Source organism: Typopeltis vanoorti, chromosome 13, assembly GCF_054136105.1.
Source record: "Typopeltis vanoorti isolate ZY-2024b chromosome 13, IOZ_Tvanoo_1.0, whole genome shotgun sequence".
Lineage (NCBI taxonomy): Eukaryota > Metazoa > Arthropoda > Arachnida > Uropygi > Thelyphonidae > Typopeltis > Typopeltis vanoorti.
In genome coordinates this window covers 65,108,600-65,132,731 of record NC_143561.1, presented here as the reverse complement: position 1 = coordinate 65,132,731, position 24,132 = coordinate 65,108,600, and the positions used below count along the sequence as shown (strand labels likewise).

Sequence of the window (24,132 nt, the reverse complement as noted above, 5' to 3'; positions counted from 1 at the left end):
CATATATCGATTGTAACTATTTTACAAGAAAATTTAAAGAAGCTTCTCAAATGCTTTGGATCCTTACACAATGATAAAAATCAAGGCTTAATTTTATATCAGGTATGGTCTGCTTTCATCAAAAATTTAACTACCACTGACCAAGGATATAGCATGCATGATACCATAGAATGTGATAGCAACAACTAGCAATATTCTAACATGTAACAAATTTACCATTTGTATTCTGGTTTATCACTTATATTTAACAGTTGTAAAGTTATCAAAAATATGTAATATGTAATTAATTGCGTAAAACTTTTATATACTTGATGATGTAAGTCTTACGACATATGAAACTTGTCGGGTTTAAATTGCTTATTTTTATTAAACTACTTATTTATATTATAATGTGGTCTCAATACTGAAAACTTCCCACAGAACTGTAAACCACAGAAACGTACGTGTAGATAATGTATTTGCCATCTGGCTAGACAGAAGATTCTGTGCTTACATTTTTAACCAAAATCAACAACCTACACCCACCATCAACTTCACTGTGGAAAAAGAAAAGGATGGACAGTTATTCTTTCTGAATCCTCCTTTACTGTATCTCTTCTGAAATACTTGCTACTTCAATTCACCATAAACCTACTTTCACAGGCTACTACATACAGCAAGATTCAGTGCATCATCAATGTCAAAAATAAGTATCTTCAAATTTTTGTTCAACAGAGCACATGTTATCTGCTCCAGTTCCCAAGCTCTCCAACAAGAATTGGGCATCATCCAGTGCATCTTATTACAGAATAGTTTCACCTCAAGGAAGTTTAAATGCATCCTGGACTCTTACAAGCCCATTGCCAAAAACCTTGAACCTGTACAGTGAGTCTCTCCCTATCTCATATATCACAGGCCTCTCTGAGATGATTGCTAAAGATATAATTTAGTTCCTACATTTTTCCCTATCAACAAAATCTCCTCTTGGTTACCATCAATCAACAACACCCCCCCACTCCTCTCTTCCTGGTGGTTACCAAGTTCAGTATAAATGCCTCCTCTCCTACTTCGTTGCAGTAGGATAGCCTTATATCAGATAACGCAGGCATCTCGGAGATGATTATTAAGATCCTGAAAATATATAATTTACCTCCTACTTTTTTCCCAGTTAACAAGATCGCTTGGTTACTATCATCCACAAAAGATACCCCCATACCAATCTCTCTCTCTTCTCCTGGTGTTTACCAAGCTCAGTGTGAGTGTCTCTGCTCGTACTTTGGATGTTCTGTTGAAAAATGACTACAAGAACATCAGTCTTTTATTAACAACAATAAACCTGAAAAATCTGACTTTACTTAGCATGGAGTAGACACTGACCATGTTATCTTATAGTTCATTATTAGCCCATTGCTGCAGGTGTATGTTTAAGCAGTTATTTAAAGAAGTTATTTACTCTGCCCTAATTTAAATCAGAATGACTCTCTCTCTCTCTATTGCCAAGATTTAGGAGAATCTCATCCTCATAAATGGCAAGCAATAGTGTCCCCCCCCCACTCTCCACCATTTTAATTATTAAAATATTTATTTTATTTAGTTTTTTAAAAATATGATGCTGTGTTATTTCATTATATTATTAAATTTTATTTTATCAAGTCACTTAATTTTAAATTTGAGCCTGGATAGTTCAGCTCTGTAAATATGACTAATATTCTTTGTTGTAGCTTCACCTTGTGATTATGCTGATGCACTGATGATGACCAGGTAGTTTCTGGTAGAAATATTTGAATGTTTTATGGAAGCAGAAATTTCCATAAAACTTTCATAAAACCAATCCACAGTATAATAGTGTACTATAAATTGTATACCCTTCTTTGGAATCACAGTGATAAATGTTCTTTCTTATACCAGCTACTAACAAGGTGCAGAAATATTCTAAGCCCGCTTCTTTCTCCAGTAAAAATTGTGCCCATAGTCTGTTTTTCTATGTTTATTGATAAAAATGATTAAATTAAATCAATAGCCAGACAATGATCAGATTGCCCCCCCCCCCCCAGTAGATGAGTGAGTTATGCTTCTTTTTGGCCCTTCGGTTTCAAATTTCACTATGATGTGGATGTTTTTGAAAGTCTAGGGGTGTGTAATTCATTGACCTAGCTGAAATTGCAGCAGCTTATCTAAGTTTTGGCCCACAGAGGGAAACCTAACTTTGTGTGACACACACACACTTAAAAACATGAAAAAAATTTACATCATAGCATTATAGGAATCAACCCTAATTTAATACCCCAGGAAACAAATTATTTATTTTTCCAATTTTTCCATACATATTTGTTATATTAAACTTCATAATAGAGTAGTTTACAATTTTTCAGGATAGATGCATTATCATGTTTTTGCTTTTATTATTTTGTCCATGTTATAAATTATTTTTGTGCATCTGATTGAAATATTGAGCAAAAGAAAAAGTATTTTATAGTAATTATGCAAGAAATATTTTATTTATTTGAAGTTTTATACATGCAGGTCTAGTAACAGATATGAAGGATGTTATAGTAACTCATGTAGCTTTGGGAAAAGCACATGTTGTAGCATTATCAAATAAGGGACATGTTTATACTTTTGGTATAAATCATAAAGGCCAGTGTGGAAGAGAATTTCCTCATGGAAGCAACAAGGAAGGTAAGACCTAATTTTACTTTTTATTTGTTTATTAAAAAAAGGGCATTTTTGGGAAATGCCTTTTTTATATCCTGTGTTAGATATTTGACATTATTTATGATATATATGCACTATTATGTGCATTTATTCCTGAATTTTCTTCTGCCTCGTTAAGAATCAATTATATTACCGAGTTGAAATATATTTATTTATTGCTTGTCATTTTTCAATTTTTATGTCATTTTGATGCATTTTAGTGGTGTGTATCATGCCGCTCAATCAGTTGATCATGGCCACTCAATTTTTTAATAAATTGTTTCCAGTAGCCATTTGGCAGTCATTAGCTGTCCCACCAAGTCTCTCAATTTCCTTTGCAGAATTTAAAGTCTTACAAGCTCTGAGACAACAATAATATAACCATTACCAAAGAAATAAATAAAAAAAGCTCTTGTCGTCATTGATACCTCTAATTACAATAGAAAAATAATCTTTCTTCTTCTTCTTCTATGTGATGACATTACCAGTCTGGATAAAGAACCATCAAAATTCAAAGATTCATTTTGCTTAGACTTCCTGTGAAGTGTAATATTCAAGATAAAATAGACTTCCTGCGAAGTCTATTTTATCTTGAATATTTAGGGGAAACTATTCTCCTCCATACATCCCCAACCTTCATTTTGGTATACCAGGTGGTCCATGTTTTTCATTTGGGTTATCAAACAGAAGGAAGTATAAAGATTGACAGGCTTTGAAAACAAGTGTTTAAAAAAAAATAAAATATCAAGTGAAATGAAAACCAGTAAGGAGATCAGAGAAGAATTACACTACCACATGTCAGTAATAACAAGAATCAGAGAAAAACAGTTACAATAGTTAGTATGGACACATGTGTTGAATGCGTACTAAAAGGTTTCCTCAAATTCTCCAAAATGGAAGAGTAACCACACTCTTACACAACTTCCATGGATACGAAAAAACAGAAGGAAAGATATCTCTGGGAAGACCTAGCAAGAAATGGACAGATCATAAAATATCATCAGAAAATATCAAGAGTATAATGGTCTGAACTCTTACAGAAATTTAATTAACTTGGTTGTTGATAGATTGGACTGGAAAGCTGTTGTTCATGGTAGCTTCAACCTGCTTTAGGCAGATGAGGAAGACTATTATTATTTTAAGACATCTCCATGGAGTTTGAAGACTAATTATGGGAGACCCAATTAAGCATTATATGCACAAATCCTATCATACCTCTCCCTGAATCCATTCGCTGTCAGAAAACTTGCACCAATTCTGGCAATCCATTCCACTCGTGAACTGGTCTGTACAACCCTGTACTAATCACGCTCTTACACAACTTCCATGGATGGACCTAGTTTTCTGACTATTTGTCATATATTGAAAATTTTCACTTGAATCAATTTTATAAAACCCTTTTTTCTCTCTCTCTTCCCCCCTCCCCCCGTTTCAATGAAAATTTGTAATCCACAAACCTCATAGGGAGTATTCCACAGACCTGTCACCATCTTGGCCACTCGTCTCTGAATCCTCTCTACTACCTCCTGGTCCCCAAGAAACCCAGGTGACCAAATCTGTGTACAGTAGTCAAGATGTGGTCAAATCATGGCCTTATAAAGAGAGATAATAACTTCTTTATTAGTGTGCTTTTCAACATCCAAGTAATCCTTTGAGCTATTTTACCAACTTTTGCAATATGCCCTCTGAACTTCAACTCTTTCTTTGTCCCATTATCCCCAAGTCCCTAGCCTCATCAGTTTCCTGCAATCCAATACCATCAATATGTAACCTTTTCAACCCAACATTTTGCAACATTAAATTGACGATCATTATCCTTTGCCCACAATGCCAATTTATTTAAACATCCTGCAGGATATCTACATCACCTTTATCAACTCTTGCTCTCTCTCTAGTTTTTCATCATCAGCAAACAACTGAATATCCCCTCCTAAATCTTTCCCTATGTGAATTGATATACAAATTAAAGAGAAGTGGCCTTAGTACTGAATCCTGAGGTCCTCCACTAGTCACCATCATTCTCCTAAATTCCACTCCACCATATACTGCTCTTTGGTGTCTGTTTGTCAGTTCCCCCCCCCCCCCCCTCCCTTACCCATATTACTAGCTTTATATCCATTCCCATTTGCTCCAACTTTTGTACCAGTTTTTCATGTAGTATTCTGTCAAATGGCTTGGCAAAATTGAGCAGTATCATTGTGTAATGTAGCCTATCTAGTTATGTTGTCACTTTATTATAAAAAGTGAATAAGTTACTAAGACAGGCCCTACCTTTACAAAGCCATGATGCCCACTATAGAGTATTGCATCTCTATCCACCCACTGTTGTATTTTACCTTTCACCAACTTTTCCCATACTTTAACAATCCATAATGATATGATAACATTCTGTTTATGTTGAATTGTGAAGATATCTTATGACTTTCATCTAATCTCAAGTGCAAATTTTGTTTTAATTAATAATAAATATATATATATTTTGTATAGTTCAGTTACCAGTTGCCATGGCAACTGCCCCAGAAGAGGATGGTGAAGATGAAGAACTAGAAGCAGAAGAACCAGACATTATGTGTTCTCCAGGAAAACATCGGTGGAAGCATGATCAGTGTATGGTGTGCACTGTTTGTGGAGAATGTACTGGATATGGTGCAAGCTGTATTGCAAGTGGTAGGCCTGATAGGAATCCAGGATTGTAAGTTCATTTAAATATTTTTCTTCTTCTTCGTCTATGATCTCTTATGCTTTTAAGCGTTGAGATTTTGCCAAAGAGATTTCCATGCCGTCCTGTCCAAGGTTTGTTGTTTTGCTTCTTTCCAGTTAATTCCCTTCTTTTCCAATTTTTCTTTAATTTCCTTTTGCCAACCTTTCCTGGTCTGCCTATGTTTCTTTTTCCTATTTTCTGGCTTTCGTATATTTTGCTATTCTTCCTTCTTCCATTCGATTAAGATGTCCAAACCATCTCATTTGGGCTTGTGTTATGAATTGATTCGGAGGTGCAACTTGAAGGCTGTCTCTTATGGTTTGATTTCTTATTCGGTCTAGTCTTTTTTTTTTGTGCCACTTTCCTGAGATATTTCATTTCAATTGTTTGTAGTTTATTTGTGTTTCCTGTTGTTAAACACCAAAATTCAGAACTATATGTTAATGTTGGTAGAAACACTGAATAGTACACTGCCATTTTAGTATTCTGGGTGACTTCTTTCTTATCTAGGAGTGGGCCTTTCATTGCATAGAATAGCTTTGTTCCTCCTCTTATCCTGTTGTTAATTTCTGTGTCTAGTCTACCATCTTCTTGTATATGTATGATCCCAAGTATTTAAAGGAGTAGACTTGTACCAGTTGATAATTCTCTATTTTTATTATGTGTTTTTGTTGGTTTTTAGATATGATCATTGTTTTAGTTTTATTTATATTTATAGTCATATTCATTTTCTTTGTTTCTTCATACCAAATGTTGATATTGTACTGCAGATTTTCAGCTGTATTTGCTAGAATCACTACATCATCTGCAAAAGCCATGTGTGAAATCCTGGTTTCTTTCAGTTTTCTGTATCCTAGGTGGAACTTTTTTGTTTTTGTTTGGCATGCCTTTAAAATTTCATCCATTACTATGATGAAGAGAAGAGGGCTGAGGATACAGCCTTGCCTTGCTCCTACATTTGTTTCAAATTCTTTTGATCTGTTATTACAGTTCTTACATAATTTCTATTACTTTTGTAGAGGCTTTGTATGGCTGCTATTAAGTTATCTTATCTTGTTTTTCTTTAATGTTTGCCATATTAAGTTGTCTGGGAACTCGGTCAAAGGCCTTTTCAAAATCTATAAAACATGAATATAGTTCTTTTCCATATTCCAATGTTTTCTCTGATATTTGTCTAAGACTGAAGATAAGATCCTTCGTGCTTCTATTTTTTCGAAAGCCATATTGCATTTCATCCAGTGTATCCTCTATTTGATTCCTAAGCCTCGCTTCTAAAATACGAGCATATAATTTTCCTGGAACGCTTAAAAGTAAAATTCCTCTATGGTTTTCACATTTTGCAGTTGTCTCCTTTCTTAAATATAGGGATTATTATAGCTACTTCCCACTCTTTGGGAATAATTTTCATTTTCCATACAACATTGAATAGGTGTAAAAGAAATTTTATGGCTTTCGTTCCTAAATTCTTTACCATTTCTGTGTTATTTGGTCATGGCCTGCTGATTTGCCCAGTTTTATTTTATTTATTGCTGCTAACAGTTCATTTGCATGAATGTCATCATTCTGATCTTTTATTTTGCTTGTGTGTCATGCTCTTAGGGTTCTATTTTTTCCATGTCCTGCATCTTCCAATAATTCTTGAAAGTACTGTTTCCATCTTTCCATGATGTCTTCGGAAATTGTAACTTTCCATCCTTATTTTTATTAAACTTTATGGGGCATTCTTTCTCATTATAAAAGAGTTTTTGGTTTCCTTTAAAATTTTGTTCTAAAATATGTCCGAAGTCTTCCCAGCATTTTCTTTTCTCTTCTTTCACTAAGGTTTTAACTTTATTTTTTTGGTTGTTGTATAGTTCTCTATCAACCTGCAGCTCTGATGTTATATATCTTCCATAATTGCTTTTTCTTTTTAATTTCTTCTTTTAGTTCTTTAGTCTGCCATAGTGTTTTATGTTTCTTCTGTTTATTAATTAATGATACACCACAAATTTCTTTGCTTGTTTCTAGAAGAAGTGTTTTGAACCTGTACCATAGGTTTTCTACATCTTGGTCTTCATATATCTCTTTTTCTACTTCTTTCATACTCTCTTCTATTTCTTTTACACACTCACTCACACACTCTCTCTCTCTCTCTTCCAAAGTGGATGAAGATGAGAGCCAGACAAGATTCATCACAGATGATTTGTAAATTAATTCAAGAAAGGAATCTAACTGCAAACTACTATTAATGAATGAAATAATAGTAAATTATTCATGCACACTGTATTGAATCAACCATATTAATTACACATTCCAAAAAACTGAAATTGTCGAGTGAAGATTCATGATTTGCATTAAAATAACTTAAGATGTCTAAGTTGGCTATGATGATTTCAGATATTGCATGTATTGACAGCTTTTACAAAAAAAAAAAAAAAAAAATATATATATATATAAAAAAATAATAATGGAGAAGCATTGTGAATTCAACATAGAAACACGACATTTGTAGATTTCCAGAAAATTTTTGACAGAATCCTAAGGAACAAACTGTGGATCATACTCAAAAAGCTAAACATTACCAATCAGTTGCTTGCATCAGTAACTAGCATATATCACAATAATCATATAGCTGTAAGAATCAATGAAAAGTTACAGAATCAAAATCAATAAACAGAGGAATCTGTCAAGGATACCCAGTGTTACCACTCTTACTTAATATCTATATAGATGAAACAGTAAAGAAATGGAAGAAAAATATAATTTTTCTTCCATTTCAACTGGTTTTATATTTTTGTGCAAATATGTTTTATTTGCACATCATGATTTTTTAAAGGATCATCTCCAGTCAGAAGTAAAATCTGATTGAAAATAAAATTTTGAACAAATTAATTGCTTCGAATACCTTAGATGTGTTATATCATATACAAAAAGAAGCTGATACTGATATCAAAATTTCACTTGCTAAAGATAACAGGGATGATCAGTAATATTTTCTAACCTAACCAAGTTCAAAAGCATACAAGATTAAGAGTTTATAAAGGTTTTGTAAGTTTTCTCTACTCTACAGAAGTGAATTATGGACCATAAAAATTACACAAGAAAAAATAATACAAACTGGAAAAATGAAATTCCTATGAAAGACTATAGGATGTCACTTATGGGTCAAAGCCAAATAACTGGGAGGAGACCTCCACATCACCTTTCAGGAATGTAAAGAACCGACTGGTGCTTCTGACGTAATGTCCAGTCCTCACCTTCGTGTGGTGCGCCATGTTAGTAGATATCTGCAGGGTACTGAATGAATGAGGATGGGCTGGCAATTTGGGACTTCATCATCATCAAATTCCTGACATGTACCATCAAGGGGGTGTACAGGATATGATAGTACTACATGAAAAATTTACATCATTACTAACTTCCTATCTACAACTCTCCTCCAGATCAGTCTGTTACTTGTCAAGACTCTCATATTATCAGATCTTATATTTCTGTCATCTAAGGAACTTTGTACCGTATCAATCCACCTATATCTTGGTTTTCCTCTGGGTCGTTTTCCTGCCAACCTGGCAGGGAACACTTGTTTTGCTAATCTTTCCTTGCCCATTCTGTTTAAGTGACCATACCACCTGAGATTAGCTGTGCTAACACATTCCTGGATGCCGACAATGTCAAGTTTTTTTTTAATATCCTCTTTTTAATATAATATTGCCATTGATGCCATCCGTTCACGCCTCTAATCTTTCTCAGGACTCTCATATCTGCAGTCTCTAGTTCTTTGGTCAAGTGTTTTACTTCTGACCAAGCTCTCAGATCCATAAGTTAAAACTGGTTTGAACACTGTCTTGTATACAGCTAATTTAGTATTCCGACTAATTTCTCTCTTACTCCATACAAATTTATTCAACTGACTTCCTACCATACCAGCTTTGTTGATTCTGTTGTTTATTTCCATATTTAATTTACCATCTTCACTAAAAATTATGTCTAAGTAGGTGAAATGTTTTAATTGTTCCAAAGGTTCCCCATTCACAACACATTTGACATTTTCAACAATTCTACCTATTTTCATTGTCTTTGTCTTTTTAATGCTGACCTTCATACCATATCTATTACAACAGTTATTCAATTTAATCAGGGAATCTTGCAAACTTGTAGCGGATTTATTTAGAAGTATAACATCGTCCACATAAAGCAAAGAACTGACATTAACATCTCCAATTCTGATATCATGTTTAATACCGCTCTCCTTCATAATGCGATCCATATAGATAATGAATAACAGAGGGAACAATGCACATCCTTGTCTCACACCAGATTTAACATTAAACCATCTTCCTGTACTTCTTCAGTTCTAACTGCTGACTTACAACTCAAATAAAGACTAAGTATTGCTTGATATAATGCCCCATTGACACCATATAACTGTAGCCTTTTTGCCTTTTCCAGATCGACAAAACTTAAATACAGATCTTTGTTATATTCCCATGCTTTCTCAACTATTTGTCGTAAAGTGAAGATCTGATCCTGACAGTCTCTATTTGGCCTGAATCCAGCTTGTTCTTCATCAAGCTTTTCTTCCACAATTCTTCTCAACCGTTTCTCAAGTATACTTGCATAGATCTCGCCAGGAACACTCAGTAGGGAAATACCTCTGTAATTCTCACATTCAGTTTTATTTCCCTTTTTATATATGGGTACTATTAGAGCTGTACTCCAATCATCGGGAATTCGTCCCTCTGTTCGGGCTTTCTGAACTATGCGGTGCAGCCACTGTAAGACTTTTATATCACCATATTTCAGCATTTCTGGTCTAATATCATCTACTCCTGCTGCCTTTCCACATTTCAAGCCTTTGATGGCTTTTTCTACTTCTAGTATGGATATGTATTCCTGACTGTATGCCTGTTGAGTGTTTTTTAACCACTGTGCTATCACTGCTTGTTTCATTTAGCAATTTTTCGAAGTAATTACTCCATACTTCAAGGATATCTTTTTCTCCTGTTTTCATGTCACCTTTATCATCTCTAATTCCTTTTACAGCACTCTTTCCTCCATTCTTAAGCTTCTTCAACAACCTCCAGAATATCTTAACACCTTGATATTTATTTTCTATGTTCTTGCCAAAGTCCTCCCATGACTTTTGTTTAGCTAGTTTTACACAGTGTTTAGCGTTCTTACATTTGTCTCTGTATTCTCTAAGAGCAAAAGCTGACTTATTTGCCAGGAACTTTTGATATGCTTTCTTCTTTTCCTTCACTGCCTCTTTAACTTCCTGTCTCCACGATGGAGTTCTGATTTTTCTATCCTTGCAGACAACCTCACCACATGCCTCTCTGGCTGAATCAATCAGTGTTTTCTTCAAGGCTTGCAACTGAATCTCCAAGGTTTGGTTCCTCTTCTCAAACGCTTTCATTTTTTCTTCAATCATGTTTGTGTATTTTAGTCGACAGTTCACATCTGAGAGCTGCTCAACTTTTATTCGCTTTAAAACTTTCTTACATGTTATTCTTTTCAAAATGAAATTCAATTTTATCCTACTCGAGACTAAATAGTGATCGCTTCCAATTTCAAACCCTCTGTACACTCTGGTGTCCTGCACCAGGCAGAAAACATCACTATCAACAATAACATAGTCAATGAGACTTTTCTTATTCCTAGCCTCTTCTCTCCATGTGAATTTGTGCACATTTTTATGTTGGAACATGGTGTTAGTAATAACCAGTCCATGTCCTGAGCAAATATCCAACAGGTATTTGCCATTATTATTAGCTTTGTTCTTTTCTCCAAATTTTCCCAAAATATATTTTGTATGTCTGACAGTCATTTCCCACTCTGCTATTTAGATCCCCAACAAGAACCAACTTTTCCTTTTTCATTGTGTCAGTTGAAGATTAGCCTCGTATTTTGTGTTGAATACTATGGCTACTCCTTCTTTTCCTTGATTGTCATTGCCTGAATATAACATTTTGTATTTATTGCTCAGAAAGATCTCGCCAGTTTTTGTCTTTTATTGTTTCAGTCACCCCTATTATGTCGATCTGGAACTTATCTAATTCCTCAGCTAGCTCCATTTGTTTGCCATTCAGGCTTCTTATGTTGATAGTACTGATATTCAATTCTAGTGATATTGAGTTGGGGTGTATTTTTAGGGTTTGCTCCAGTAACTGACTTTTCGCTGTTCATCCTGATTCCCTGGTGAAAACAACGGGGGCCTTGTTTAACTGGGTGATGCCCCAGCTGACATGAAATTCTATCATGTTGTACCATCATTTAATATTGTGGTTTAAGCCAATAAGAATATAATTTGGTCGGCTAAATCCCAGATTGCCAGCCCATCCTCGTTCGTTCAGTATCCAGATAGATACCCAACAGGGTGCACCACGAGAAAGTGAGGATTGGACATTAGGTCAGAAGCCCTGGTTGGTTCTCTGCATTCCTTTAAAGGCTATGTGGAGGTCTCCTCTCAGTTATGCAGCTTTGACCTTTAAGCATCCCATGGCTTAAACTACAAACACATATGATGGTACAACATGATGAGATTTCATGCTGTCTAGGGCATCGTCCAGTTAAACAAAATCCCCCACTGTTTTCATCGGTGAATCAGGTCAAACAGTCAAAAGTCAGCTATTGGAACAAGCACTGACTCAATATCTAGAAGAAGAAGAAATCCAACATCAGAAGAACTGAAGATAGGAACCATTAATATAAGGAGTATTAATGGTAAGATAATCGAACTTGCAGAAGAATTGAAAAAGTGCCATGTAGACATAATTGGCATTATTGAGACAAAGAACACAAAAAAAAAAGGTTAGATCTTACTAAATAATAAGTATAGGATGCTATTTTCAGGCAGTAATGATCAAGGAAAGGAATGGAATAGCGATAACATTCAACACCAAACATGAAGATAAACTCCTTGATCAGAAGGCAGTTTCAAGTAAAAGTGATGTGGGTAGACTTCAAAATGGGGACATGGACATTGAAACTTATTTGTGTTTATGGTCCCACAGAAGGTTCTTCTAAGAAGTGGAATAATTTTTTGAATCATTAGAACAGGCAGCTAACAAAGAAAATGCAAAAGTGGTCCTTTTGGAGATCTGAACAGTAGAGTAGGAAATGAATCCCACCAGGCATATAGGAGCATTTTGGAAAATTGGAGAAAAGGGTAAAGCTAATAATAATGACAAGTATTTACTGGACTTCTGCTCAGAACACGGACTAGTCATTACTATCACCATGTTTTAACATAAAGATGTGCACAAGTTCACATGGAGAGAAAACATAAGAATAGCCTCATTGACTACATCATTGTTGATAGCAATATCAACATGCTGGTTCAGGATATGAGAGTGTACAGAGGATTTGAAATTGGAAGTGACCGTTATTTAGTACTAAGCAGGATAAAAATGGATATCACATTGAAAAGAACAGTATGTAAGAAAGTTTTAAAAAGAATTAATGTTTAGCAGCTTTTACAGGTAAATTGTAGACTGTGCAAACATTATTGAAGAAAAAAATGAGAGAAATTGAAAACAAGAACCAAACCTTGGAGTCTCAGTGGCAAACTCTGAAGAAGGCATTGATTGATTCAGCTAGGGAGGTATGTGGTGAAATTGTCTGTGAGGATAGAAAAATAAGAACACCATGAGTTACACAAGAATTTAAGAAGCAGTCCTGGAAAAGAAGAAAGCATACGAAAAGTTTCTAGCAAACAAGTCAACAGATGTCCTAAAAGACTACAGAGGAAAAATGAAAAAGTTGCTAAACAAAAGTCATGAAGAGCTAAACTATGTATAAAAGTTGCTAAACGAAAGTCATGGGAAGACTTTGGTAAGAATATGGAAAATAAATATCAGGAATGTGGCAAAATGTTCTGGAGGCTACTGAAAAAAAGCTTAGAAATGCAGGAAAGAGTACTGTAAAAGGAATCAAAGATGATAAAGGTGACATGAAAACTGAAGATAAGGATATCCTAAGTGTCTGAAGTAATTACTTTGAAGGACTGTTAAAAGAACCAAGCAGTGACAATATAATAAATGAAAATTTTCAAGAGGAAATCAAAAAGGAGTACATATAAAAAGGAGTTCGTTCTTGAGGTAGAAAAAGCTGTCCAAAACTTGAAATGCAGAAAGGCAGCTGGAGTAGATGATATTTGACCATAAATGCTTAAGTATGGAGGTATAAAAGTTTTGCAGTGGCTACATTGCATAATTTGGAGGGCCTGGTCAGAAGGTCAAATTCTTGATGATTGGAGCAGAGCTCTCATAGTATCCATCTATAAAAAAGGGAAAAAAGCTTAATGTGAAAATAAGAGTGATTTCTCTACTAAATGGCAAAATGTTCTGGAGGCTACTGAAAATGCTTAGAAATGGAGGAAAGAGTACTGTAAAAGGAATCAAAGATGATAAAGGTGACATGAAAAGGTAAGATTTATGCAAGCATATTTCAAAAGAGGTTGAGAAAGATTGTGGAAGAGAAACTTGGTGAAGAAGCTGGGTTCAAGCCAAATCTGTCAAGATCAGATTTTCACTTTAAGACGATTAGTTGAGAAATCATGGGAATATGACAGGAATCTGTACTTAAGTTTTGTAGATCTGGAAAAGGCATATGACTAGGTGCCCAGAGAAAAGCTTTTCAAAACATTAGCTCTTTGCTTTATGCAGATGGTGTTGTACTCCTAAAGACATATAGTGCCAGTCTCCAGGATTCACTAACTAAATTGAATAACAGCTGTAACAAATTTGCCATGAAAATCAATTTATTAAAAATAAATTTATTATTTAGATGGCAAGTTAAATCTGGAAATAGACAACAGAATGAGTAAAGCTGGTATGATGGGTAGCCAGCTGAATAAATTTATATGGAATAAGAGAAAAATTAGCCAAAACACCAAACAAACAGTATACAAGACAGTATTCAAACCTGTTTTAAGTTATGGATCTGAAAGTTGGGTTAGAAATTAAACACTTGATCAAAGACTAGAGACCACAGATATGAGAATTCTGAGAAAAATTAGGGGAATGAACTGATGGCATCAATGGCAGAATCATATTAAAAAGTGAAGATATTAGAAAGGAACTTGACATTATTAGCATTTAAGAATATCTCAGCCTAATCTAAGGTGTAAAGTTAAATAGAATGGGTGAAGGAAGGTTAGCAAAATTTGTTTGATGCGAAGATGGCAGGAAATAGACCCAGAGGAAGATCAAGGTTTAGGTGGATTGATTCAGTTAGAAGTTCCTTAGAAGCGCAAAATGTTAGATATGACAACATTTGGGTTTTCACAAGTAATAGATTGATTTGGAGGAAAATTAATGATAGGAGATTAATAATAATGTAAACTTGTAGTGCTGTCATAATAACCTTGAACACCCCTTAAGGAGTATATATCAGGAGATTGATGATGATAATAGGTTATACATTCTGGACAAAAAAAGAAGCAGAGAATTATATTAAAGGACTAAAAATAGACTCAGTCTTGGATAAAATATATGAATACGAAAAGAAGTGAATTGAACATTTTCAGACAGTTCAAGACTAAAAGATACTTCATACCACCGAGTTGGAGGATGCAGAAGTTCCAAAATGTAAATCGAAAAATGCTATAGTTTTTTTTTTTTTTTTTTGATCACATATGAATTTTTAACATTGCTGTGATCCAAATTTCATATTCCTATGCTGATCACTTAGGAAAATGAAAAAAAAAAAAAGTTTACAAAATAAATCAAAGACTGTGCTCAGACAGAAAATAGCTCAGACTAACTCAACTTTGGGATGTCTTACCACTTATGCTCATGCCATCCATCATGATTGCTTTTCATTTAGTCTAGAGAATTGTTCTCTTAATTAATTTATACAAATATATAAATGGGCTTATAATATTTGTATAAATCTTATGTTATAAGGAAAAGTAATTATCATCTTCATGCAACAACAACTAAAATACATATTTAGATTCCATAAACTATGCAGGTCTGTGTTATTATGAATAGTCAAATTTAGAGTTCCTCTCTTATAAATAAAAGTTCTCTGTTTAGAACAGTTTTATCTCTTAGATCTCATGTTCTTGTGTATGGGAAAAACTGATTAAAAATCTGTTAGTTTATTTTCATGGTATTGATTACAACACAATGATAAGAAAATAATATTTATTAATTTGTTTGCCGATATACAAAGGTGGTCTGAAAAGTTCTTGGCCTAACAGCGAAAAAAACGAATTTATAATTTCAAAATTATTTTTATTTTTCAACATAATCTCCCTTAAGAATAATACATTTATTCCAGCGATGCTGCACCACGATTATCCCATCCCTGTAGTGGTTCTCAGTAACATCTGCAAAATACCCCTCTACAGCTGAAATCACCACTTGATTCGAAAAAAAACGCTAACCAGCGAGGAAGAGTTTTAGTTTCGGAAAGAGATGGGGGGGTCAGAGGGAGCCAAATCTGAGGAATAGGGTGGATGTTCCAACAATTCATAGTGCAGATCCCTTAATTTTCCGATTGCCAAAACACTTTTGTGGGCAGGTGCATTGTCCTGATGAAAGATGATTTTTTTTCTCAAATGGCTCTTTTGAGATGGGTCTTTTCTCACGAATTTTTTCATCTAGTCTGGTTAAAAGATCGGAATAATATTCCCCGGTTATCCTTTTACCATTTTCAAGATAATTAATAAATAAAATGCCTTTAACATCCCAAAACACCGATGCCATGACCTTTCCTGCTGATGGAACTGACTTTGTCTTCTTTGGCACTGAACAACCGGCTTCTGTCCACTGTTTTGACTGCTGTTTGGATTCTGGTGTGTAATGGTGAATTCAAGCCTCATCCACAGTAATAAATCGATGCACAAAATCAGTTTTATTCTTGTTAAAATGCTCCAAGCACTGTTCAGAGATTTTCATGCGAGTGCGTTTTTGATCTGCTGTGAGCAAGCGCGGCATCCATCTTGCGCAAAGCTTTTTCATTTGCAATTCTTCATGCAAAATATATCCTACACATTCTTTTGAAATGCCTATAGTCTCAGCAATTTCATGCTCTTTGACTTACCGGTCATCCAATACCATATCTTGCACTTGATCCATTATTTCTGTTGTTGTTACACTTTTTGGACGTCTTTCACGTGGATCATCTTCAAGGCTGGTACAGCCATGTTTAAACTCGGCACCCCATTTCTTAATTGTTGAAAATGAAGGAGAAGAGTGCCCATAAACTTTTATGAATACTTTGAATGAATTTCTTTTGGCGTTAAACCTTCTTTTACAAAGAATTTTATAACTGCACGATACTCAATTTTATCCATTTCAAGGGATATGGACAACACTTTTCTTCAGACAGCTGTATAAAACAAACTACTTGATAGAATGACTTGCAATTTCACATCGATGTTTAGGACAGATGCACCAACTTAGAAAAAAAAAATCTTGCCAATAATGTTGCCATCTATGGTCGAGACTGAGAACTTTTCAGACTGCCCTCGTATAACATGTACTGCAACACATTAGCCTTTCCACACATTTGATTAAGAAATTGTAATTTAAATCGTTTTGTTGTTGCACTATAAAACTATTCTTTTCATTGGAAGTTTTTTTCACTTGATTATACTATAAATTAAAGATACCAAGAAATTATATACTTGGTTTAATCCTTTATCCAAGTGTAATTAATCCAAGTATATAATTTCTTGGTATTTTTAATTTATAGTATAACTAAAGTGAAAAAAAAAAAACTTCCAACAACTTTCTCTAATCCAGAGTAATTTAATAAAAGGTGTGACACCTTTTGGCAACTCGTATATATGAAAATATGACTTCTGCATTACTTTAACCTTAGTATGACCTCTGGGTCTGGTTCCCACTGAAGAGACCTCAATCAAGGTTTACACTGGTCTGGGTAGTGACTCTTCCCATAATGCATAGCATTATACAAGTCTGCAAGATGTTCTTTGCATTATGGGATACTAAGGCAAGTGATGTGAAGTCTTAGCTTCTATATATGTTGCCCTAGTCCAGAAAATACTTAAGGTGCAAACTTTGTTTGCTTACACTTGGATTAAACCAAGTATGTAATTTCTTGGTATCTTTAATTTATATTCTTTTCACTTTGAAACTGTCATTTAAATAAGACTAAAAATATTAAATCAACATAATTATCTATACTGAATTTGCAAAAATTATACTACAGAAACAGAGTGAGCCAAATTCATCGTCTGCCTCAGCACTCCACCCCATTAACTATCTCTTATCTGGATTCAGAAGGATCTTCAAAATGATTTTTTTTTTTTTTAATATGTTACAAGCAGATTAATAGCCAAGTTTATCATAAAACTGAGAACTTTTATTGATGGAATTGCTTTGATGGCATTTTTTTGCAATTAATTATTGTCAGAGTGAAAAAGGAATTAATTCCAAATCATTGGGTATTGGTATTTTTCATTTCTGTAAAATCTATTATTTTCAAAGAAATAAAGGCTGTTCCATCACAACTACAAACAAGTAGATATCATTACACCTTAACTTACCATTAATGGTCTACTATGATTTGTTAAAGTATTTCTTGGGGTTTTCCAAAAAAGCTTTTGGAAAAAATATAACACGCTTTGTGTGTTATATTTTCATAACCAAACTTAAGTGTATGTCAGAAATTATTGATGAATTTTAAATATGATTAATTACTTTTTTAATAACTTGCATGAATTTCAGAATTTACATGTAAACTACTCAAATTTATTGATTAATATTTTTAGATGCTCTTATTTCAAATAATTTAAGCCAAATAGAAATTCTGTTTATATGGCAGTGCTTTAATATGAAAAAGTTCTTTAATTGCATTAAAAATTTAAATTTTATTTTTTTGAAATTGCTCACATTATTTTTTCATAATATTTCAGGCCTTGTGGTTGTGGTGCTGGAGATTCCGGATGCATTGAATGTGGATGCTGCAGAACATGCGCTAGAGAAAATGATCAGGATGTTGATGTAGCAGCAGCTTGGGGACAGTTGGTAGCTGGAGGACTGGTAGATAATAAACAAGCAGACATCATTGTTTTTGATATGAGATATGGAGGTAAGTAGATTAGCATCTCTTATTTTTATAGGTGTTTAGCAAAATGCTGTAAGAGTCATTTTGTATGTTCTTCCTTATACAAGTTATTCTAGGATCTGGTTGGACAAATTTTATATGGATTTCATTTGGATCATTTGTAGAAGAATTTGTCAAAATTATATCTTTGAATAACTACATTCTTATGATGGAATTTAATAATATTTGGGATTTCTATGGTTCAGTTGTGTTTTCAGCCAGTGCATTTTATTGGCATTATTTAGCAAAAGGTTTTCACATACTGGCTGGGTACTTGCATTAAATTTGATATGTAGGATCTCTATTAAAATTTGTGAAGTTCTTTCAGTTTTGGTTTTAATCAGACAATTTGTTGTGGCAAAACTATGCAAAATAAAATAGATGCATTATAGAAGCCAAAAACTGGTGGATGTGTCATAATATTATAACTTCTGACACATCCCTTAGAATTTTGCATAGGTACCACTACTGGAGAAAGTTCTTTGAATAATGTAATTTTTATGCTGACGTTGTGAGAGATCTGGAAAGAATAATGGAATTATCGGTAATCAAGAATTCTGCTCTGAACAGTTTCAGCCTGTTCACACTAGGTACACACATATAAATTATGTGTGTACCTAACAGAATGTTTATTTGACATAATGGTGAAGAATGTTAGATAATAATTTTTGTTAAACTTATCATTTATATGCTTCTGCTCATTCCTAGCATTATGCCAAGATCGATAAAATGCAAACTTTTTAATAAATAATTTTTGTATATTGGAATCTCCAGATCTCCAATAAGCAAGGGAGATCTGAAATTGCTTGAAAAACTTCCGTGTTCAGTCTCCAGAATAGAGATTCTGTAATATGTAAAAAAATAAAAAATAATAAAAAAATATAAAAAATAAATAAAAATCTTAGCACATTGACAGCAATAATATATTATACAACCTTTGGTGACTGGAAGTCACATTAAAAAAATCAGTATGATTTTTTTTTCATTTTATTATTTTAGGAGTTAATTGCTTCTCATCTTTATGGATAGAAATTCACTTACGAATAACTTGAAAATAATGTTGGCAACAAGTGATTTCCATGTCTAGAGTAAAAATCTAATGAAATTCTACCACTCTTAAATTTTCTCAACATTTTCTTGGATATTATGTATATTTTTGTAAATCTGGGGTACTGATCTTCAAAAACCATTATCATCATCATCATCATCATCAAATTCCTGATATGTACCCTCAAGGGGTGAACAGGATTATGATAGTACTACATGAAAAACTTACATTAGTACTAACTTCTTATCTACAATTTTCCTCCAAATCAATCTTTTACCTGCCAAGCCTCCAATATTATCAAATCTTATATTTATGTCTTCTAAGGCACTTTTTGCTGTATCAATCCACCTACATCTTGGTCTTCCTCTGGATCTTTTTCCTCCCAGCCTGGCAGAGAATACTTGTTTTGCTAATCTTTCCTCTCCCATTCTGTTTAAATGACCATACTACCTTAGATTATCTCTAGTAGCAAGGCTTATACGTTGGTCATACATAACTGTTAATTAGTTTACAGAATTAACAACGCATATAAAGTATATTAATTAAAGGTAACTTTAATAAATAACTCTAACTTCTATGGCATCCCTTATCCGCTCTACCAAAGACCAACCACTTCCCCTAGACCTACCTGGTGTATACCAGGTCCCTTGCAGCTGCAAACTGTCCTACTTTGGCCAAACAGGCAGAACAACAAATATCAGGATTTCAGAACACAAAGACTACATCCGGTTCCACCAGTACAGCCACTCTGGGCTGGAAGACCATGCCTTAGATACCCACCATAGAATTCGTTGGAAGAAAACAAAAATAATACACCGCAGCAAGTTTAAATACGAGAGATTATTCAAGGAATCTTCAGCAGCTCTAAAAAACGTTCCTAACCTCAACAAATTTGGGTATATGAAACTAATCCAAATTTGGGAGACTTACATTTTGAGAACTTCAGCCCAACTGCCAAGTCAACCAAATTAGCCCACCAGAGGGCACCATTAGGACTTTAGGAACAATATTAGTTTCTTGCTTTCTTTCTCATTTGCTTTTGTTAGTGCCTCCGTGCACATACCATATCTTTATGTTCCTGAAGATGGTAACGTGACGTTGCTGAAATATAGAAGTTATTTATTAAAGTTACCTTTAATTAATATACTTTATATGCGTTGTTAATTCCGTAAACTAATTACCAGTTACTTAGATTATCTCTGCTAACACATTCCTGGAAGCTAACAATGGCATGCTCTTTCCTGATATCCTTGTTTTTAATATGATATTGCCATTGATGCCATCTGTTCACATTCCTAATCTTTTTCAGGACTCTAATATCTGTGCTCTAGTCTTTGATCAAGTATTGACGCCATACAACTGTAGTGTTTTGAATAGCTTTTCTCTTGGTGAATTGCCATATATCCCTTTTCCAGATCTACAAAACTTAAATACAGATCTTTGTTATATTTCCATGATTTCTTAACTATTTGTTGTAAAATGAAAATCTGATCCTGACAGCCTCTATTTGTCCTGAATCCAGCTTGTTCTTCACTACGCATCCCTTCCGCAGTCCTTCTCTACCGTTTCTCACATATACTTGCATAAATCTTACCAGGAACATTCAGTAGGAAAATAACTCTGTAATTCTCACATTCAGTTTTATTCCCCTTTTTATATATGGGTACTATGATAGCTCTACTCCACTCATCCGGAATTCGTCCCTCTATCCAGGTCTTCTGAACTATGCATTGCAGCCACTGTAAGACGTTCTATACTCCATACGTGAGCATTTTTGGTTGAATATCATCTACTCCTGCTGCCTTTCCACTTTTCAGGCTTTTGATGACTTTTTCTGCTTCAAGTATGGAAATGTATTCCTGATTGCATGCCTGATCAATGTTTTTTACCATTGTGATGTCACTGATTGTTTCATTTAGCAGTTTTTCGAAATAATTACTCTATATCAAGGATATTGTTAATATTCAATGAATTTATTTATCCTGTAGGCGACTGCGCCATTGTTATTTATAATGTGTATTATAAATAATATTTCATTTTTTAACAATTATTTTTATTTTTGACTCCGAGTGTCCCTATATGTTATTATATTTGCACAAAGAGTTCACTCCAATTGGTGCAATGACTTTAACTCACTCTTTCAGAATCCAACTAATCATTGACTCAATACCAAGTACAAAATAAACACATTTAATAAAAACTTAAAACAACATATATACACTTCTAGTAAAAATACATAACTACAATTACAAATTATATGGATCCAAGGCCTTATTTAAAAAATATAAACTTACTCTTAAGACAAAACACCTTTTTCTTTCACAAATCACAAAAAAATGTTCATAGTCTTATTCTCTTCCTGTTAAGGCTCTTTCCAGAAGTTACAAGGTTCTGTACTTCATTTTTTAGGATCCCTTTAAAATTCCTTTTTACTGCCTCACACAAAACAAAATCAAGTTCCTTCCTACTTGAATATATCTTGGCCAGTTTATAAAAACTTAGTTTCAAGATTTCCCTTTTCTTTACTTATTCCTTCTTGAAACATATTATTTCCACTATTCCTTTTTCGGAATACAATATGAAATTTCCTTTTGACTGCCGCACACAAAAAAATTCAAGTTCCTTCCAACTTCAATATTCCTCGGCCAGTTTATAAAAACTTAGTTTCAAGATTTTCTTTTTCTTCTGTACTTATTCCTTCTTGGAACATATTATTTCCACTATTCCTTTTTCGGAATACAATATAAAATTTCCTTTTAACTGCCGCACACAAAAAATCAAGTTCCTCCCAACTTGAATATCCCTCGGCCAGTGTTCTAAAAACTTTCCGAACGCCCTCTTGTTTACCACTGTAACTTGGATACGCAACGCTTTCTTGTCAGCTGTCAATCAAACATCAAGTTCACTCCGGGAGCATGCGCACTTCAACAACGTCAGAAACTACGCATTGTAATAATATGGCTGACTCGCTGTATCCACCAGCGCTGAAGAAAGTCTTTCATAAACACAAAATTCAACATTAAAAAAATACAACAAACTTTCTTATAAATAATACAAATAATCAATTAAGTAAGTACTTCAATATTTTTACTTCTTTACATATTACTTCTAACATAATATTTTCATAACGAGCACATCACAAGTGCAGACACTGCGTGTATGAAAACAAAAACTAACAAGCAATATTAATACGTAAAAATATTCAGAATTTTTAATATGATTATTTTTACATCAGTTTCATTTTTCTGTGAAAAAAATTTTTTTTTAAAAAAAAATTTTTTTTATATTTAACCTACGTCTAAACAAAATTTTAATATTTATTTCTAGATCGTTATATTTTAAATTCTAATCTAATTATCTAATCATTATGTATATCTTCTGAATCACTAGTTTCAGAATCATCTGACACTAGAGATAATTCTGAACTTTCTTCTTCCAAATTAGTATACTTAAAAATTTCATTTTTATACCTTTCAAACACTTCATTTAAACTACTTGAATGATGTCCTAAATCTATAGAATCATCACTATCAGAATCAGTTTCTACAGGTTTTTGTGATTCTATAAGTTTCTGGGATTCCTTATCTTTACTAACTAAATTTGAGGTATCTTTAACTTCCCTTTTCTTATTTAATCCTATATTTATCAACCTATGAAATTCCGCTATACTTTCATCAATATTAGAATCAATTTGATTATCATTATTCCTACATTGTACATCATCTGAAATGTGTGTCTTGGGAATTCTAAAATTTCTTGTATTTTGGTTCACTTTACCAAAATTTAATTTTTTCTTTCGCTGCATATTTGAATTATGAATATTAGATCTATTCCCTTTTCTATTATTTAACTTTGAATAAGATTCACAATTAGTATTAGGAAAACTACATTCATTCTTCAATATTTTATTCATATTATCACCTAAAGTAACTAAATTTTTATTTCCCAAAAAGTACCTTTTTAATCTATCAGAATGTACATTTAAAATTTTACTAGGATTATTGACATCTTGAATTCTAAAATTCACAGGAGAAAAATTGTCTAAAATTCTAAATGGACCTAAGGCTTTCTTTCCTAATTTCCCAACTCTTTTAATACTAGATTTATCATCTAACAATACTAAATCACCTGGTACAAAAGATTTATATTTTCTAAAGCGATTTATATATTGTCTAGTTTTCTGAGCACTTAATTTACTTATCTCACCTACTAGTCTATGAGTAGTGGAAAACTTATCTATTACTAATTCTAAATATTCATTTATATCACTGTATCCTGTATTTGGAATAACTGAAACAAGTTCATTAGGAAAAACTGGATCAAAACCATATAATGCAAAAGATGGTTTTTCCTTGATAGCAGAATGAAAAGCAGACCTACATGCAAATAATGTTTGAGAGATATGTGTATCCCAATCATTCATTTTGGTGTTTGCCAACTTTGAAAGTATTTGCTTTATGTTTCTATTTAATCTTTCACACATACCATTACATTGCGGATGATAAGGTGTTGTAAAAATCTTCTTAACATTAAGCAATTTACATAACTGTAATAATAGTTCAGATGTGAAATTTGCTCCTTGATCTGAAAGTAAGGTCTGAGGAGTTCCATATCTACAAACTATCATATTCAAAAACTTTCTTGCAAT

At 33.4% G+C, this 24,132-nt stretch overlaps 1 protein-coding gene across 1 annotated transcript in view; it reads left to right on the top strand.

Moving 5' to 3' along the window:
- hiw (MYC binding protein highwire) overlaps window positions 1-24,132 on the top strand; it is a 1,014,282-nt gene that overhangs the window by 127,348 nt on the left and 862,802 nt on the right. The window contains exons 14-16 of the mRNA XM_090402616.1: window positions 2,503-2,658; window positions 5,161-5,365; window positions 18,246-18,421. Coding sequence (XP_090258742.1) covers window positions 2,503-2,658; window positions 5,161-5,365; window positions 18,246-18,421 — 537 coding nt within the window. The remainder of the gene's footprint in view (window positions 1-2,502; window positions 2,659-5,160; window positions 5,366-18,245; window positions 18,422-24,132) is intronic.